General features: G+C 38.7%; 1 protein-coding gene across 5 annotated transcripts in view; it reads left to right on the top strand.

Moving 5' to 3' along the window:
- Positions 1-230: 230 nt before the first annotated feature.
- Positions 231-16726, top strand: part of CHUK (component of inhibitor of nuclear factor kappa B kinase complex) — a 42242-nt gene continuing 25746 nt past the window's right edge. For all 5 annotated transcript variants that reach the window (XR_009733776.1, XM_061403097.1, XM_061403096.1 and 2 more), the window contains exons 1-10: positions 231-335; positions 5608-5702; positions 7279-7393; positions 8244-8313; positions 9109-9197; positions 10871-10960; positions 11100-11224; positions 11391-11498; positions 12094-12229; positions 16253-16447. Coding sequence is in view for 4 of the 5 variants with exons in the window: in XM_061403097.1 (XP_061259081.1) it covers positions 231-335; positions 5608-5702; positions 7279-7393; positions 8244-8313; positions 9109-9197; positions 10871-10960; positions 11100-11224; positions 11391-11498; positions 12094-12229; positions 16253-16447 (1128 nt within the window). In the remaining variant the exon portion in view is untranslated. The remainder of the gene's footprint in view (positions 336-5607; positions 5703-7278; positions 7394-8243; positions 8314-9108; positions 9198-10870; positions 10961-11099; positions 11225-11390; positions 11499-12093; positions 12230-16252; positions 16448-16726) is intronic.

Here is a 16726-nt window from a genome sequence, read left to right as displayed (position 1 = left end):
TGGGTTTTCTCAGCTACGACGATGCCTAGGGAACGTTCTGAGAGAGGGGATTTAAAGTACCCACCTCCTCCCTACCGTTTAGCCGGCGGGGCTCGGGGCGGGCTTTTTCGCTGCCGCAGTTACCGGAAATGACGCTTGCTTCTCGCGAGAAGAAAGACGCGCGAGCCTCTGCGGCCCGGAACCGGCCTCGAAACAGTGGCAGAGCCTCAGGCCGCTCGCCCTCCCGCCCCATGGAGCGGCCCCCGGGGCTGCGGCCGGGCGCGGGCGGGCCCTGGGAGATGCGGGAGCGGCTGGGCACCGGCGGCTTCGGGAACGTCTGCCTGTATCAACATCGGGTGAGGCGGGGCGCGCAAGGGAGCGGCGGTGGGTGTTTGTCAGGGCGCCTGTGGAACACAGTGCCTGTCAGTACGTGAGAGATTGTCGGTGGGGCAGTGTCGTGGGCCAGTGAGCCTCAGTATGTGTGTGTGTGTGTGAGAGAGAGAGAGGACAGAGGACTGATTGTATTTGTGAGCCTGGGATTGAGTCCGAGGTTTATCTGAGTTCTGGGCAATGTGTGAGAGAGAGAGCTATTAGGGAGAACTTTTGTTATGACTGTCAAGATGTGTTTACCGAGCGTGCTGGCACGTACGTGTCCCTCTGAATATAGAGTCAGGGTGTGGGAGGTACACACATATCAGAGTGTGCACATATTGTGAGCACAAGTGGCTGAGAAGATGGGGCTGGGTCGGGGCTGCCTGTTGGAATGTGTGTGTTTTTTGTGTGTGCTTGCAGGCCTTGTGATGTCTGTAGGGCCTGGAGTAGACAAGGACGGTGTCATAGTGGGTCCGCAGTCAAGCTTTTGGTTTCATTGGGTGTTGGGGCTTTGGAATTGGGGATGCTTTCTAAGTAGGGAACACCTGGTGAAAATGATCGTGGATTCACAAGGGTAGGAGATAGAGGGTGAGGTCCTCTAGCAGGTGAAGACAGTTAACATTAGACTCGGAAATTGTGCTTCGATTTAACTGAAAATAACTGAAAACATTTAACCATGGTAGCAGCATCTAACGATCATGTGTGAGCCAGTCTTTTCATATACCAATAAAAGCTATGAACCTTTTCCCCAGACAAATGCACAGACGCACATGCATGCAGCCTTATGCACTGCCTTTGAGGGGGTCGGTGCTCTCTTGAGGGCTTCCCAGGTGGTGCTAGTGGTAGAGAACACGCCTGCCAATGCAGAAGACAGAAGAGACACGGTTTGACCACTGGGTCGGAAAAATCCCTTGGAGGAGGAAATGGCAACCCACTCCAGTGTTCTTGCCTGGAGAATCCCAGAGACAGAGGAGCCTAGTGGGCTGTAGTCCATAGCGTGGCAAAGAGTTGGACACAATTGAAGAGACTTAGCACAGCACGTGCTCTCTTGAAGGACATTTTCAGACCCATTAGCTTTATAGACCCTGGAACAATATTCCCTGCAGTATAGCTTTTATTTTATCATATGTAAAATGGTTATAATAATGTATATACATCATGAGTCTGAGAGTTAAATAAGATGTTTATAAGTGCCACGCCCATGGTAAGCTCTCAGATGTTAGCTCCTGCTGCTGCTGTGTTGTTGCTGTTGTCATCATCTTCATCATCATTAACTGATGTTAAAAAAAGGAAATGTCAAGATAAAAGTGGTGTTCTCGAAGATTTTTTGTAAAAGGTAAATCTTTCTGGAAAAACATATAAGACAAGATGAACAGTTAAGCTGTTTCTAAAATGTATTGGCCTATGACCTACGAAGTGGATTCAAGAGGGGGAATCATGATTTGCTGTCCTAAGAAGTATGAATGTGAGTAGAGAGCTCACAGCATAGGGAGGGGTAGGGTAGATGGGAGTCTACCTGGGAGGATTAGGTCTGTTTGTGTGGCAGTTATACAATGACAAATGTCACTGATATAACAGGAAATTTTGTGAAGCATGTTTCTAGTAGAGCATAGGAGAGAGTCTTGGAGAGAGGGAGAAAGGAAGGTGAAGGACCAGGCGTTAAGTACTTTGACAGCCAGACAAGTAGTAAATTTAATAATTTTAACTATCAGACACAAGGCATTCAAAGAGTAAAGAGAGGGGGCCAAGTACATTCCAGCAGAATGTTGCCTGTGGCTTTGTTATCAACCTGCCCATCAGTCTGGTCATAAGAAAAAGGAGTTAGCATGCTCGCCTGTTTATGTGACTGCTTTGCTTGGTTCCTGGCTGGGGATGAATGAATACATTAAAATTTAAAAAAAAATTGTGATGGAATATATATAACATAAAAGTTACATTTTAATCCTTTTAAAGTGTACTGTTCAGTGACATTGTATGTTTACATTGTTGTGCAACAGCCATCACCCTCTATTTCCAGAATTTTTTCATCTTCCCAAATTGAAACTCTGTACCCTTTAAACAATGAAAGAAAGAGCAAGTGTTAGTTGCTCAGTCCTGTCTGACTGTTTGTGATCCCACAGACTGTAGCTCGCCAGGCTCCTCTGTCCATGGAATTCTCTAGGCAGGAATACTGGAGTGGGTTGCCATTCCCTTCTCCAGGGGATCTTCCTGACCCAGGGATTGAACCTGGGTCTCCTACATTACAGGCAGATTCTTTACCATCTGAGCCTCCAGGACATGAGTCTTTAAACAATAATTCCTCCCTAATTTTCTCCTCCCAACATACCAGAGGATGTGTTACCAGAGGATGTGTCTTTGGAATTCATCACTGTTTAAATGAAGAGATTTAGCTTCTTCTAGAATCTTAGAAATCTCTTGGGAACTTTCCAGATATTCACAGTGGCCCTTCCCCAGAACTGGGACATTTGACAACTGAGTCTGTAGTGAGAAGAGAATACTCTGTGGTAAGACTTGGAAATAGTATCATTACTTTTCCAATTAGAGCTTTGAGTTTGGCTTTCAAATCCTTGTGTTTTGGTGGAAGCCACATTTCAATATTTCATCTACCCCCTCTTAAATCACAACGAGAAAGAGAAAAGGATGTAATATGGTTTATTTAACTGATTATTGGGTAGCTGACAGCTGATGGTACCAGAATCAACAAAAACAGTATTTTCTTCCCTCAAAGAATTTCAAGTCTAGTGAGAGAAGTAGACACAGAAACACTTGAAGTACAATGTGGCAACCTATATAATGAAGGTATTTGTAAAATGATGTAGAAGCATGGTGAAATAACCAAAGAACTCTTCCTAGGATATAGGGTGGCACTTCTCACAATGTGTTTGGAAAAACTAATCTTGTAAAATGCTTTGAAAAAAGGATACTGTGGTCAATACATTCTATGCTGTTGCTGCAAAGTCGCTTCAGTCGTGTCCAACTCTGTGCGACGCCATAGACGGCAGCCCACCAGGCTCCCCCATCCCTGGGATTCTCCAGGCAGGAACACTGGAGTGGGGTGCCATTTCCTTCTCCAATGCATGAAAGTGAAAAATGAAAGTGAAGTCGCTCAGTCGTGTCCGATTCTTAGCGACTCCATGGACTGCAGCCCACCAGGCTCCTCCGCCCATGGGATTTTCCAGGCAAGAGTACTGGAGTGGGGTGCCATTGCCTTCTCCGAATACATTCTATAAATGATGCATATAATATTTCTTCATTGGAGAGTCATAACCCACAATAGCATATTAAAAGCTCTGTGAAGTCCTATAGTAAAGAAACTAATAGAAACTAATTTAGCTTCCTGCTGCTGCTGCTAAGTCACTTCAGTCGTGTCCGACTCTGTGCGACCCCATAGACGGCAGCCCACCGGGCTCTGCCGTCCCTGGGATTCTCTAGGCAAGAACACTGGAGTGGTTCCCATTTCCTTCTCCAATGCATGAAAGTGAAAAGTCAAAGTGAAGTCGCTCAGTCGTGTCCGACCCTCAGCGACCTCATGGACTGCAGCCTACCAGGCTCCTCCATCCATGGGATTTTCCAGGCAAGAGTACTGGAGTGGGGTGCCATTGCCTTCTCCATAATTTAGCTTAGTATTTTCCAATTTTTTATTGTGGTAAAATATACATAACATTTGCCATTTAGCCATCTTTAGGTGTACAGTTCTGTGGCATTAAGTACATTCACATTTTGTGCAGCTATCACCACCATTCATCTCCTGCCTATTACTGTTACCTTTTTTTTTTTTTTTAAAGCACCAAACTCTTCTTTTTTTGTTTTGCTGGACATGTGTAAACTTTCCACAGAGCATTCTCCGTGAAAAGTGAGGAAGACCTTCAGAGAGTAGCTGAAATATAAACTGAGAGGTTGAAGGATACTTTAGGGTGAAATCTTTTTGAAATAGATAGCTTTCTGCCTTACTCATATGAGAATTTAGGACTTAATGTTGTTCATGGTTGTACCAGATTGACTCCATAGTGGTAAAAACGTACACAGGACCTAGCAGCAGCTCAGCATCTACTCATAACGAGAGGCTGAAGGAAGGGAGGACACTGGTTAGGTTGGGCTGTAGTCTGGCCTAGTTCCTTACTCTCGCTCTATACATCAGTTATCTCATTTCTTGCCGGCCCCCATTTCAGACCATCCTATACAAATTGTGTCTTGCTTCCTGTTCCTGGGCTGCATTATTACTGTTGCCAGAATGTGATGAGGTTTGGCTGCTTCCTGTAATGTACATCAGGTTGGGTTTAATTTCAGTTAGAATTGGCTAAATTACTAGTCATAGAGGCAAGAGCTGTTAGGTCCGTTTTCTAGACATGGGAATATACAACCATTGTTAGGAGTCTTTCAATGTCATTTGAAATGCAAAAATTAGGAAATAGTTTTGGAGTTTTTTTGTATTAGATTTGGTCATATTAAAACTATTTCCTACTGTTGAGGCAGGGAGCCCTGAATTATTCTCCGCATTCTAGTTATGTGGGAACCTGGAACCGTTTTCAGCTGCCTTGACTAAATTCAGAAAGGGGTTGTTGGGGAGACAGAGTCTTTTTATATTCTAGCAGCATGTGTGAGATGGTGTTCTGAAGAGATCTGTTACAGGATCAGCCTCAGTAACTTTTTGCTTGTGTGCTTTGGTGTTTGAAGGTCAGTTTAAAAGCATTAGTTTAATAGTCTCATGGCTTACTTGGCAGAAGCATTGGCTCAAGAGAACTGTGGATAAATATGTTTAATTAGTAAAGCTAAAAGAGTTTTGTTTCCCTAAGTTGGCATTTCTTTGATAGCAAGTAAATCTGCTGCTGCTGCTGCTGCCGCTAAGTCACTTCAGTCATGTCCGACTCTGTGCGAACCCGTGGATGGCAGCCCACCAGGCTCCCCTGTCCCTGGAATTCTCCAGGCAAGAACACTGGAGTGGGTTTGCCATTTCCTTCTCCAATGCATGAAAGTGAAAAGTGAAAGTGAAGTCGCTCAGTTGTGTCCGACCCTCAGCGACCCATGGACTGCAGCCTTCAAGGCTCCTCAGTCCATGGGATTTTCCAGGCAAGAGTACTAGAGTGGGGTGCCATTGCCTTCTCCGAGTAAATCTGCACAAGAACCTAATTTATAATCTTCTGTTTAATTAGTAAAGCTAAAAGAGTTTTGCTTCCCCAAGTTGGCATTTCTTTGATAGCAAGTAAATCTGCACAAGAACCTAATTTATAATCTTCTGTTGATTTTCTATTTTGGCAGGAACTTGATCTCAAAATAGCAATTAAGTCTTGTCGCCTAGAGCTAAGTACCAAAAACAGAGAACGGTGGTGCCATGAAATCCAGATCATGAAGAAGTAAGTGTACTTGATGACTTAAGTTTCCCCAGTTTTGCAACCCACCCAGATGTCATCATAGGGAAGGAGGCTAGGAATCCATTCTTCTTTGAATCTTTTGGGGGGCATATTTTTCTCCTTTTCATTAAATATGTGTGTTTTATTTCAAATAATAACATCACATCATGCTTAAGTAGGTTTTGTTTAAATAGTTATCTAGGTAATAATAGTATAATATTGAAGAAAAACAAAAAGCCCTTCAGGGAACTTGGAGTTTTTTAGAGCATGAGCCACCATTTCCTTGCATGGCCTTGCTGTAAATTTTTCTATGCTCCAAAAACATAAAATAAAATGTCAGCTAGGTATTATCAGACTCAGCTTTCTGAGGGCAGAATCTGTTTCCTTTGGGTCTCAGGCAGTGCTTATCTGTTATACTTTATAGTTAAATAGCGGTCACTACTTTTAATTAAAAAATTTTTTTTACTCTCACCTACTTTTGTTAAATAGTATATCCATTGCTTTGTAAAAAAATTATCCTTAAGCTTAGTGGGTTAAAACAACAGAAGTTTGGTGTCTCACACTTTCTGTGGTTTAGGAATTTGGGAGTGACTTAAGTGGTTTTGACTCAAGAGATGCCTCCTGAAACATCTCGAAATGTTGACTGGGGCTACAGTTATCCAAAGGCTTGAGTGGGGCTGGAGTATCCACTTCAAAGCTCATTTAGTGTCTGTTGGCTAGAGGCATTGGTGCCCCATCACATGTGCCTCTCTTTCCATAGGGAAATTTGAATGTCTTCATAACATAGCAGCTAACTTTCCCCAAAGTCAGTGATCTGAGAGAGAGCGAGCAGGCGGACATATTTTTATGATCTTCCCTCAGAAGCTGCACTCTATCCTTTCCAAATAATTTCTATTTGTTAGAAATCAGTCCTTTAATATAGCCTCTACTTCAGGGAAAGAGAATTCAGCTCTTGAAGGGAGAAGTGGCTATGTTTTAAAACATCCACAGGTAGAATGCTAATAAGGGCTTACCCATATCTTCTCGTTGTCACAGCAACCCTGTGTTTAGGCATTATCTCTTTGCTAAAGAAAAAGTTGAAGCTTATAGTCATATAACTGATAGGTAATAGACTCTGGATTTGAAATAAGCACTTTTTGACTTCAGAGTTCTCAATGCATTTTAATGGTTCTCAAACTTGGCTATCTGGCAGAATCACTAGAAAAACCTTTTAACAATACAAATCCTCAGGCTCTACACATGGAAATTCTGTTTCTTTAGGTCCCTGGGCCATGGGAATCTATTCCAGTTTAGAGACCACTGTGTGATGATGATGGTGATATGATATATTACTAAGTTTAAAAAAAGATGTTAGGAAACAATATATAATGTGATTCAATATTTATTGAAAAACATGTATTTGTACACAAATTAAAAACTTTTACACAATATCAATTTTTAATTATACAAATGAGAAATTAGAACATTATAAATAAAGTCAGTCTTTCATCCCCTCACTGCCCCCAAATAACTACAATTTCAAACTCAGTCCCTTTTCACTGGAAACAAATTTTTTATTATAATGCTTTCCCCTTGTTAGGTTGAACCACGCCAATGTTGTAAAGGCCTGTGACGTTCCTGAGGAATTGAATTTTTTGATTAACGATGTGCCTCTGCTAGCAATGGAATATTGTTCTGGAGGAGATCTCCGGAAGGTAGTGTGGATGTTTTGATGAGACAGTAAATCACGAACTCTAGCAGTATTTGAATCCCACTCAGTACAATAATCTAGAGTAAGAGTCAGTAAACTATGGCCTGTTGTCTGTTTTTGTGGCTGCTTTCTTACAATAGTAGCAGAGTCGAGTAGTGGTGCCAGAGATTGCATGACTTGGAAGCCTAAAGAACTTACTCTCTTGGCCCTTTACAGGTAATGTTTGCTGACCCCTGCTTTAGAACATGAATATTTTTGTTGGTGGTAGTGGTGTTTGCAGGATGGGACTATATTGATGGTTTTAGATCACAGTGTCAATGTGTAAAGTGTTGATGTTTCTCTGTTGCAAATCTTTCCCATCTCATTTTAAATCTACCAGTTGTTGTTGTTGTTCAGTTGCTAAGTCATGTCCAACTCTTTTGTGACCCCATGGGCCGTCCATAGGATTTCCCAGGCAAGAATACTGGAATAAGTTGCCATTTCATTCTCCAGGAGGTCATCCCCATCCAATAATCGTAATCAAACCCATGGCTCCTGCTGTGCCACCTTGGAGCTCTTTTTATATATTTAAAATGGCTATTATTTTAAATATCCTATGACTATTTTTATGTATTTATCTGTGAGATTTTTCAACCTTGTAAAATTTCAAATACCTTCTCCCATTATTTTTACTTGTATAAATTTTGTCATGAAATTTACATGTCCTCTGTGTGGATTTGGTAATTTTTCCCCCTTATGTTTTCTTAATCATGACTAATTTTCTTATTCTCTCAAAGTATAATGGTTAATGTATCAGTATTACTGCCCAGCAACATTGGCAATATACATTTTTAGGTTTGTTTTTTTTTCTTTAGCTACTCAACAAACCAGAAAATTGCTGTGGACTTAAAGAAAGCCAGATACTTTCTTTACTGAGTGATATAGGTATGTAATCAGTATGAAAATTCCATCATAATTTAATGCCCATTTGGTCTGTATGAGTCTGTATACTGCTTGGCAATTAGAATTGTTGATAAACTATACAAAGCATAGGTTTTTAAGTATAAGAAATTTTTGATCTTTAAGAAATTATCAGAAAAATTTAAGTATTACTGTTGATGCTAATTTAAAACTAGGATATTTTGTTTTTTATTTTTTGTGTTGTCTGTGTCCATTTGACTAATAGATATTCTAGTTGCTAAAAAATAAAGGTTGTGAAATTATCTTATGTATTCCTTCCTCCCTGATTAACATAGTAAATTTATTGACCAGGGACATTGCTTCTCATAGGCATCGGTATTCTTAAGGTGAAATCTCTTTTTAATCAGAATTACTCCTGAAAAATTTCTAAAATAACCAGGACATAGGCCCTTGGAGAGAGCTCAGAAGGCCAGATTATGTTTCTCTATATATTTTGATTTGTTTCTTTTCTTAGGTTATGGAGGCCAAAGTCTAGTTGAGAAGTCCAATGATAATACTGGGATTTTTTTCAATTGCTTGTTCCATTTCTTTTTAATATTAATTTTCATAAGTTAAATGGGAACATATTGTAATTCTGCTGTCTGATTAATGTTACTGTATTTTTGTGGAGAAAATTTGAGTGTCTATAAAATCATTAATCATGTAGTTATGATGGTCCATATAAAATTGAGCATCAGACCAGATCTGTACAAAATGAGTTGAATTTTTTTATTTCAGTGTTTTTCTATTACCTCAAAATACATTTTAAACTTTATTTAGGATCTGGGATCCGATATTTGCATGAAAACAAAATTATACATCGTGATCTAAAACCTGAAAACATAGTTCTTCAGGATGTTGGTGGAAAGGTAGGTAAACCCTGAAGAAATGTTCTGTGCTAATTGAATAGAGTCTCCATGATGTAGTTAGTCTTTGCAGTTTGGTGCCCACCATAGCATTCTGTACTTCTTTATCCCAGCCCTCACTATACTGAACTGTGGTTTTTTGTTTGTCTGTCTCCTCTGCTAACATAACAGCTCCATTAGAGAAGGAGCTACATCTGTCTTGTTCATTTCATTTTTCCAGCACAGTATCTAGCAGAGCTAGTAGGCAGTAAGTAATTTGTTAATTTGTATGTTATGAAGTACATCCAAAAAACATACCCTTAGTCTTCTTTAAGAAAAAAAAATATGTTTAAAGTATGTTTTCATATTTAAGAAGAACAAAACAAAGTCAGTCTCCTCCCCAAAGTCCTAAGTTTATTTTTAATTAAAATTCAAAACCTTGATTTCTCAGATTCCTGAAAGAGTCATCTTGAGAAGAACTAGAAATTGTGAATTAATTCTTGGAATATTTATTTTTATCCAAGTAATTTGAGCAGTTTTCTTGCTTTTAGTGCCCAAATTCCATTCCAATAAAGACATAAAGCCAAGAATGTGAACCTTGAATTGGATTGTATGGCCTTAGGTTGTGAAGATAATGATCAGTTGGAAGTGATGAAACCTTGGTGCTTCTTCTCTTAGGAACCTTTTGTGTATGCTTTGCACCGACTATTTGCTTTTTGTTTGTGTATGTATCCTGAGACTTTAGGATGTTCTTGAAGTTAGATAGGTGTTTACTCATGTTGATCCACTCTTAAGATGGTATGATGCTTCTTATAAGTTTGGAAGTCACCCTGCCTGTGCCTTCCAGTTTAACGGATCAAGCTTATTCTGAATATACCAAAATAAAAAATTAATAGCCAGTCTGTATCAGCATATTAAAAAGCAGAGACATTACTTTGACAATAAAAGTCTGTCTAGTCAAAGATATGGTTTTTCCAGTGGTTATGTATGGATGTGAGAGTTGGACTGTAAAGAAAACTGAGCATCGAAGAATTGATGCCTTTTGAATGGTGGTGTTGGAGAAGTCTCTTGAGAGTCCTTTGGACTGCAAGAATATCAAACCAGTCAATCCTAAAGGAAATCAGTCCTGAATATTCATTGGAAGGACTGATGCTGTACCTCCAATCCTTTGGCCATGTGATGCGAAGGGCTAACTCATTGGAAAAGACCCTGATGCTGGGAAAGATTGAAGGCAGGAGGAGAAGGGGATGACAAAGGATGAGATGATTGGATGGCATCCTGACCTGTCTATCAGACATGAGTTTGAGTAAGCTCTGGGAGTTGGTGATGGACAGGGAAGGCTGGTGTGCTATAGTCCATGGGGTTGCAAAGTGTTGGACACTACTGAGCAACTAAACTGAACTGATTTAGTTTTTTACTATATGTCAGACACTGTTAAATTATTTTCATTATCATTGAATCCTAATAGCAATTCTGTGAAGTAGGGATTTTTAGGAATATCATTATATAGGAAACTGAGAGGAATAACTTGATTAAGGTCACATAACTATCTATCTACGTGGTAGAGCTTAGGCTTGAAACATGTTTGTCTTATTCCAGAGCCATGTTCTTCACCACCTCCCTCTCCAGAGCATTATAAGGACCTTGTTCCCTTCCTTTTCAAGTTTTTCAGCCATTTAATACTTACTGTTTTGCAGATTATGCATAAAATAATTGATTTGGGATATGCCAAAGATGTTGATCAAGGAAGTCTTTGTACATCTTTTGTGGGAACTTTGCAGTATCTGGTAAGACACATATTGTTTCTTTGAATTTAAGTGTACAGCATTATTCTTATTTCTTAAGGTTGTGAATGTAATAGTTCAAAACTCAAGTAGCTTTTCTCTTATAGTGTTGATGTTTAAAGCATTTTTTTTTCTTTTTAAGGCCCCAGAGCTCTTTGAGAATAAGCCTTATACAGCCACTGTTGATTATTGGAGCTTTGGGACCATGGTGTTTGAGTGTATTGCTGGATATAGGCCTTTTTTGCATCATCTGCAGCCATTTACCTGGTAAGAAATGAGACAGAACTTTGGTATGCTTAATGGGAGTAAAATTTTCAGTACCCCTCTGGCTGCCTTTCTTTAAATGGTATAATTACTTTTTTAACACAACTGAATAAAATTAAAAGGCAAAAATGTCTCAGGTTGTCAACTGAAGTAGCTTTTGTTTTTATAGGCATGAGAAGATTAAGAAGAAGGATCCAAAGTGTATATTTGCATGTGAAGAAATGACAGGAGAAGTTCGGTTTAGTAGCCATTTACCTCAACCAAATAGCCTTTGTAGGTATGTATATTTTAGTTGAGGAAGTTTGACTCATTTTCTTCAGGGATGTCAGTAAAGTTGTTGTCTGCTTCAAGTAGCATTATCCATTGGAACTTTTTGTAATGATGGAAATGTTTTATATGTATGCTGGCCACATGAGTCTGTCTGAGCAATTGAAAGGTGGGTGGTAAGACTGAAGAACTGAATTTCAAATTTATTTAATTTTAATTAAGTATAAATGCAAAGAGCCACCTGTGAATAGTGGCATCCGTATGGACAGCCATATGGATTACCAACACTATTTGTGTTGATAGTGGAAATAAGAACTGCCATTCAACTGATTGGCTTAGGTGCTAAGAACACTCTTAGAATACTGTGATGAATGGGTTCCTTAGGAAATGGAAGTGAATTCACCTGTTGGAGTTGCCCGTAACTAACTTGCGCATGTGGGTTTGGGATTTTTTTTAATGGAAAAAAGTTTGTCACCTGTCATTTCATGAATTATTTGGAAGTAAGATATAATATCATACAAATAACCTATACAACCACTTTTTTTACAAAACTAAAAGAAAATTGGAATATAATGATTTTTATCCTATTTTTGTATGTTTTCTAGTTTAATAGTAGAACCCATGGAAAACTGGCTGCAGTTGATGCTAAACTGGGATCCTCAGCAGAGAGGAGGACCTGTTGATCTTACTTTGAAGCAGCCAAGATGTTTTGTATTAATGGATCACATTCTGAATTTGAAGGTTAGTTTGAATGGGGTCTACTTCATAAGACTTGCATTGAAGTTAACAAACTATTGGAGAATGGACATAAATATATTTTAATAGTGCATTTCTATTTCTTTAGTAAGCTTTCTCAGTTTTACTTCTAAGTGGTCTTATTGATCACTCCTTTGAAGTATCTTTTGGATTTTCCCCCTCTCTCATATTGGTACCAGTTCACCTCGTTCATTTAGGTCTAATCATATTGGATTTGGTTTGGTGAGGAAAGTTCCTACCTGGCTTTTTGCCTCTACACTTACTTTCCATCCTACAGTCCGTATAGCATGAACTGCCTGTTTTATTTTTTGAAAAGGCTTTTTGATTCTCCAGTCCAAGAAACTGATTCTGCCTACCAAATCAAGTCTAAACTGACCTGCTTGGGTTTGTGGGGGTTTTCTTCATTTAGGTCTACCTCATCCAAGTGCTTGTTTCATTTCTCTTAACCCTTTACTTCACTTAGGACCAGCTTGTCATTGCACCTTATTCCATCAAGCCCATTATCCATTTTTGTGTTGACAGATGCTGTTCTTCTGCCAGACTGATAGCTATTCGCTATATATCCCCTCACCTGTACTGGCACATATTCAACTCTCCTTTTCTCCAAACTGTGTCTACCTCACAGTGCATCATTTAACCATTTTTATTATATTCTCTAGTTGTTTCTCATCTTTCATTCATGCCTCTCCATATAGATTGTCTTCTTTAATGCTGAGATTGTTTTTCTTACTTTTATTAACAGTCATCTATCCTACCACCACAGTGTTCCTATGCTGGCATTCTGTACAAAGCTGGACACGTACCAGATTCTCAGTAAATATCCATTGATATGAACGAGAGGTTCTATTATGCTGTATATGTAGAAACAACTCATCTGTTATCTTTTCGTATTTGTTGATTGCTTGTGGTAGATAGTGTTTCTAAAATGTAAATGAGAAAGTAGTAGTAATGTAAGGTTTTACTCTTACCTTGATACACTTCATTAAATAGGAACTTGAGGCCATGTTGATGTCATTCTTGGCTCACATTGAAAAGACAGCTGGTGTCGTGATTTGGTTTTCTTCTACTGTGCCACGGAGTAAATCATCCCCCAGCATGTTAGACAAGCAGGACTTGGTGACACCTTTTAGTTCTTTGTTGGTTTCAAAAATTTTTGTTTTTTTTCTCATATTTTTCAGTCTTTTCATGGTAATCATAACATCATTTCTACTTGTAAGGAGTCTGTGAGCATGTGCTTGTTTTACAGAGCATGAGTAAGGAGTCCTCCTTATGTGTTTTGTGTTCTATAGACTTTAGTTCAGTTTGTAGCACTGAACTGTATATCTGTGAATCTAGGCAAAATATATATATATATTTATATTTATTTGTAGTTTAGGTACAGTAACATCTTCTTTAAAGGATCAGTATTGCCGTGAGGTTTCAGAATAAGGTGTGTGTAGGGTACTAGTCATAGTAGTTCAGGGTTGCTTCCTAGGCATAATAATAAGACTGAGTTTCGAAGGATAAGGAAGTGTTAATCTGGGGGAAAGATTTGCAAGCAGAGGAATGTCATGAGCACAGAAGCATGAACTGAAGAATAGGTTGCTATTATTATAAGACATTTTTCTAAGGTATTTATTGTTAAAGGAGGGAATGACATAAAGAAGAAATCAGCATAGCTAGTGGGAAACTGCTGTATAACACAGGGAGCTCAGCTTGATGCTCTGTGACGACCTAGAGGGGTGGGGAGGGAGGGAAACTGAAGAGGGACAGGATATATGTGTACTTACAGCTGATTCACATTGTTAAACAGCAGAAACCAACACGGCATGGCAAAGCAATTATCTTCCAGGTAAAAATAAATTTAAAAAGTAAGCTCATCCCGTATTTCTGGGGGGAAAAAGAAAGAAGAAATCAGTAAAACAGTTACTGAATTATTTCCTTTCCTTAAGAAAAGTTTGTAGATTCTGATTACGTATTTTTCTAAATATTTATTATGAAAAACTTTAAATATGCAAAAAAGTTGAAAAAAGTATACCGAACATTCTTTGCCACCTCTTTCATGCCTGTAAGTATAACTATATCCTAAGAGTCTTTACTTAGCTTTCTTTTTTTCTGTATTACTTTTCCTCCTTTTTTTGACAATTTCTTCAGTTATGTAACTTTAACTATAAACTGAATATGGATAACTTCCAAATTTATCTCCTTAGTTGTGACTGTACAGCTCCCTGCAGAGTATTTGTAACTACACTTGGTGGTCCCACTGGCAAGCAAGACATGATTCATGAAAAACTGAGCATGTTTGCTCCATTAACTGCTTCTACAGCTTTTCCTCTGCTGCTTACTTGCCCCATCACCCTTCCGTCACTTTGGCTGTCTGACTATTCCATCTCCCTCAATCTGCATATCCAGTTATTTTGTACAGTTTATTTTTTGAATGTTTTACCAATTTTGAACTTGTTAGGTTGTCAATTTAGAAAGCCTTCCACAGTTCATTTTTGCTTACTGAATAAATTCCAAATGCTTAGATTGACATTCAGAATCTGTCTTGGTCTCATTTCATCCTACGCTTTTAGTCTTATCTCCTATTTTCCCCTAAGGGGGCATCATTTTAGGTACTTTTGATTATGCTCATCCCTTTCTAGTTCTCTGCCTACTTTGTTGGTTTTTGCCTAGAACTTTTCTTCTTTCAGGCTTTTCTTGTTCTAGTCATTCTTCCTTTTCAAAGTTCAGCTCAAATAGTACCTCCTTAGAAAGCACACCTTTCCTCCCACCAAAGAATCTTCTTTGGAATCTGCACAGTACTTTATATCATTACAGTACCTATTGCATTTTGCCTTGTCTTTTAGTTCTTTTATTGTGTCTTAATATCTTTTATTTGACTGTTATCCTATAGAGGGCAAGGATCATTAAGTTACTCAGCTTGCATATCCACTACTAGCACAACACACTTAATAGTTTGTACCATAGTAGATACTTAGCAGATATTCAGATGAACGAAAGAATTCATTTAGGTTGTATTTCCTCTCCCTTTGTTTTGCTCCCTTCTATCTTGGCTTTGGTAGTGGGATGCTGTGAGAACCCCATGCTAGTTTGAAATATGCCGTCTGTAAAAGTAAATGTCCACTTTAGGATTTTCATACTGTGTTTCTGCTATTGATCTTAGTGGCCACTGTCACAGGATGAAATCTACCTAGGCTGGGAAGGAATGGCAGGTCTCAGCTGGTATGCTTGTATTGTAATCCATGTCAACTTGAAAGACTCCCTTCTCTTCCCTCACCTTTTTTAAATTTAGAAGTTATTATATACTAAAGGGAAGTTAGTTCTTTACCTCTGTGATAAACATTTGTATCATCGATAATTCTAATCATTTGCATCCACTAGTCAGTGTAAGGCATTGGGAAAACATAGGTATTAATTTCGTATGGCTTATCTAAGGGCAGTAGAAGGACAAAGATTTAAAATTAGATTGTGTTAAGAAGACTAACATCTAACTCTGTAACTATCCTTGGTTACCTCAGTAGAGCCCTGCCTGACTCAGTCTCACACTTACTTGGCCTGTATCTGGCTACTTTCAGTGGGACTTTCAAGTGAGAAGTTCTCAAAGCTCTGGTTTCTGTTTTGCCAAAAAGGAGAGTAGAAGAGCTGATTAACAAGATGTTATGTGAAAGCAATTAGCTTGTGGCTGGCATCTGTTAGGCAGTTAATAAAGTTTTCCTTCTAGGTCAGTGATACCTTTCTCAAAAGTAAATGTTGCTTATTTAAATTGGAGTTTTTCTTTCTTGATTTTATACATCCCTAGAATTTTCACACTTAATTCCTAGGAACTAACTATCCTAGGAACTATCTGTTGCAGTAGAAAAGTAAATTCTACTCTTTAGTTTTCAGAATGTCATAATTATAGAAAATTTCACTTTGGAAAATGATTGAATCTTGTTTAATGCAGAGATGATGCTCTTAAGTAGCTAGCACTGAATCGTTTATGTAACAAATAATCAAAGTTATTTCTCTTTTTTCTTATTTAAACAGATAGTACATATCCTAAATATGACTTCTGCAAAGATAATTTCTTTTCTGTTACCACCTGATGAAAGTCTTCATTCACTACAGTCTCGTATTGAGCGGGAAACTGGAATAAATACTGGTTCTCAAGAGCTTCTTTCAGAGATGGGAATTTCCCTGGATCCTCGGAAACCAGCCTCTCAGTGTGTTCTGGATGGAGTTGTAAGACAGTTCTTATATACCTAGAGTATAAGAAATCTCTTTGCATAGAGGGATTGCATGTGCTGCATTTTTGATGTCTATTTGGAATCATTGGGGGAGTGGTTCACATCTTATAATTCTTTTAGTTTTATCCTACTCATTATGCTTATTGCTTTGCAAGGTGAAAAGGTAGAAATGAAACATTGGTTATTTTAAACTGTATGTGACATTCTCTTTGGTGCCACTTCCATCCTTTTTTTCCCCCTTTTTGTCCTGAAGCCTATAACCTTGAAATTAGAC

The sequence above is a fragment of the Bos javanicus genome, chromosome 26 (genome assembly GCF_032452875.1).
Source record: "Bos javanicus breed banteng chromosome 26, ARS-OSU_banteng_1.0, whole genome shotgun sequence".
Taxonomy (NCBI): domain Eukaryota; kingdom Metazoa; phylum Chordata; class Mammalia; order Artiodactyla; family Bovidae; genus Bos; species Bos javanicus.
Note: the sequence above shows the minus strand (reverse complement) of the source record. Positions and strands in the feature narration are given on the sequence as shown.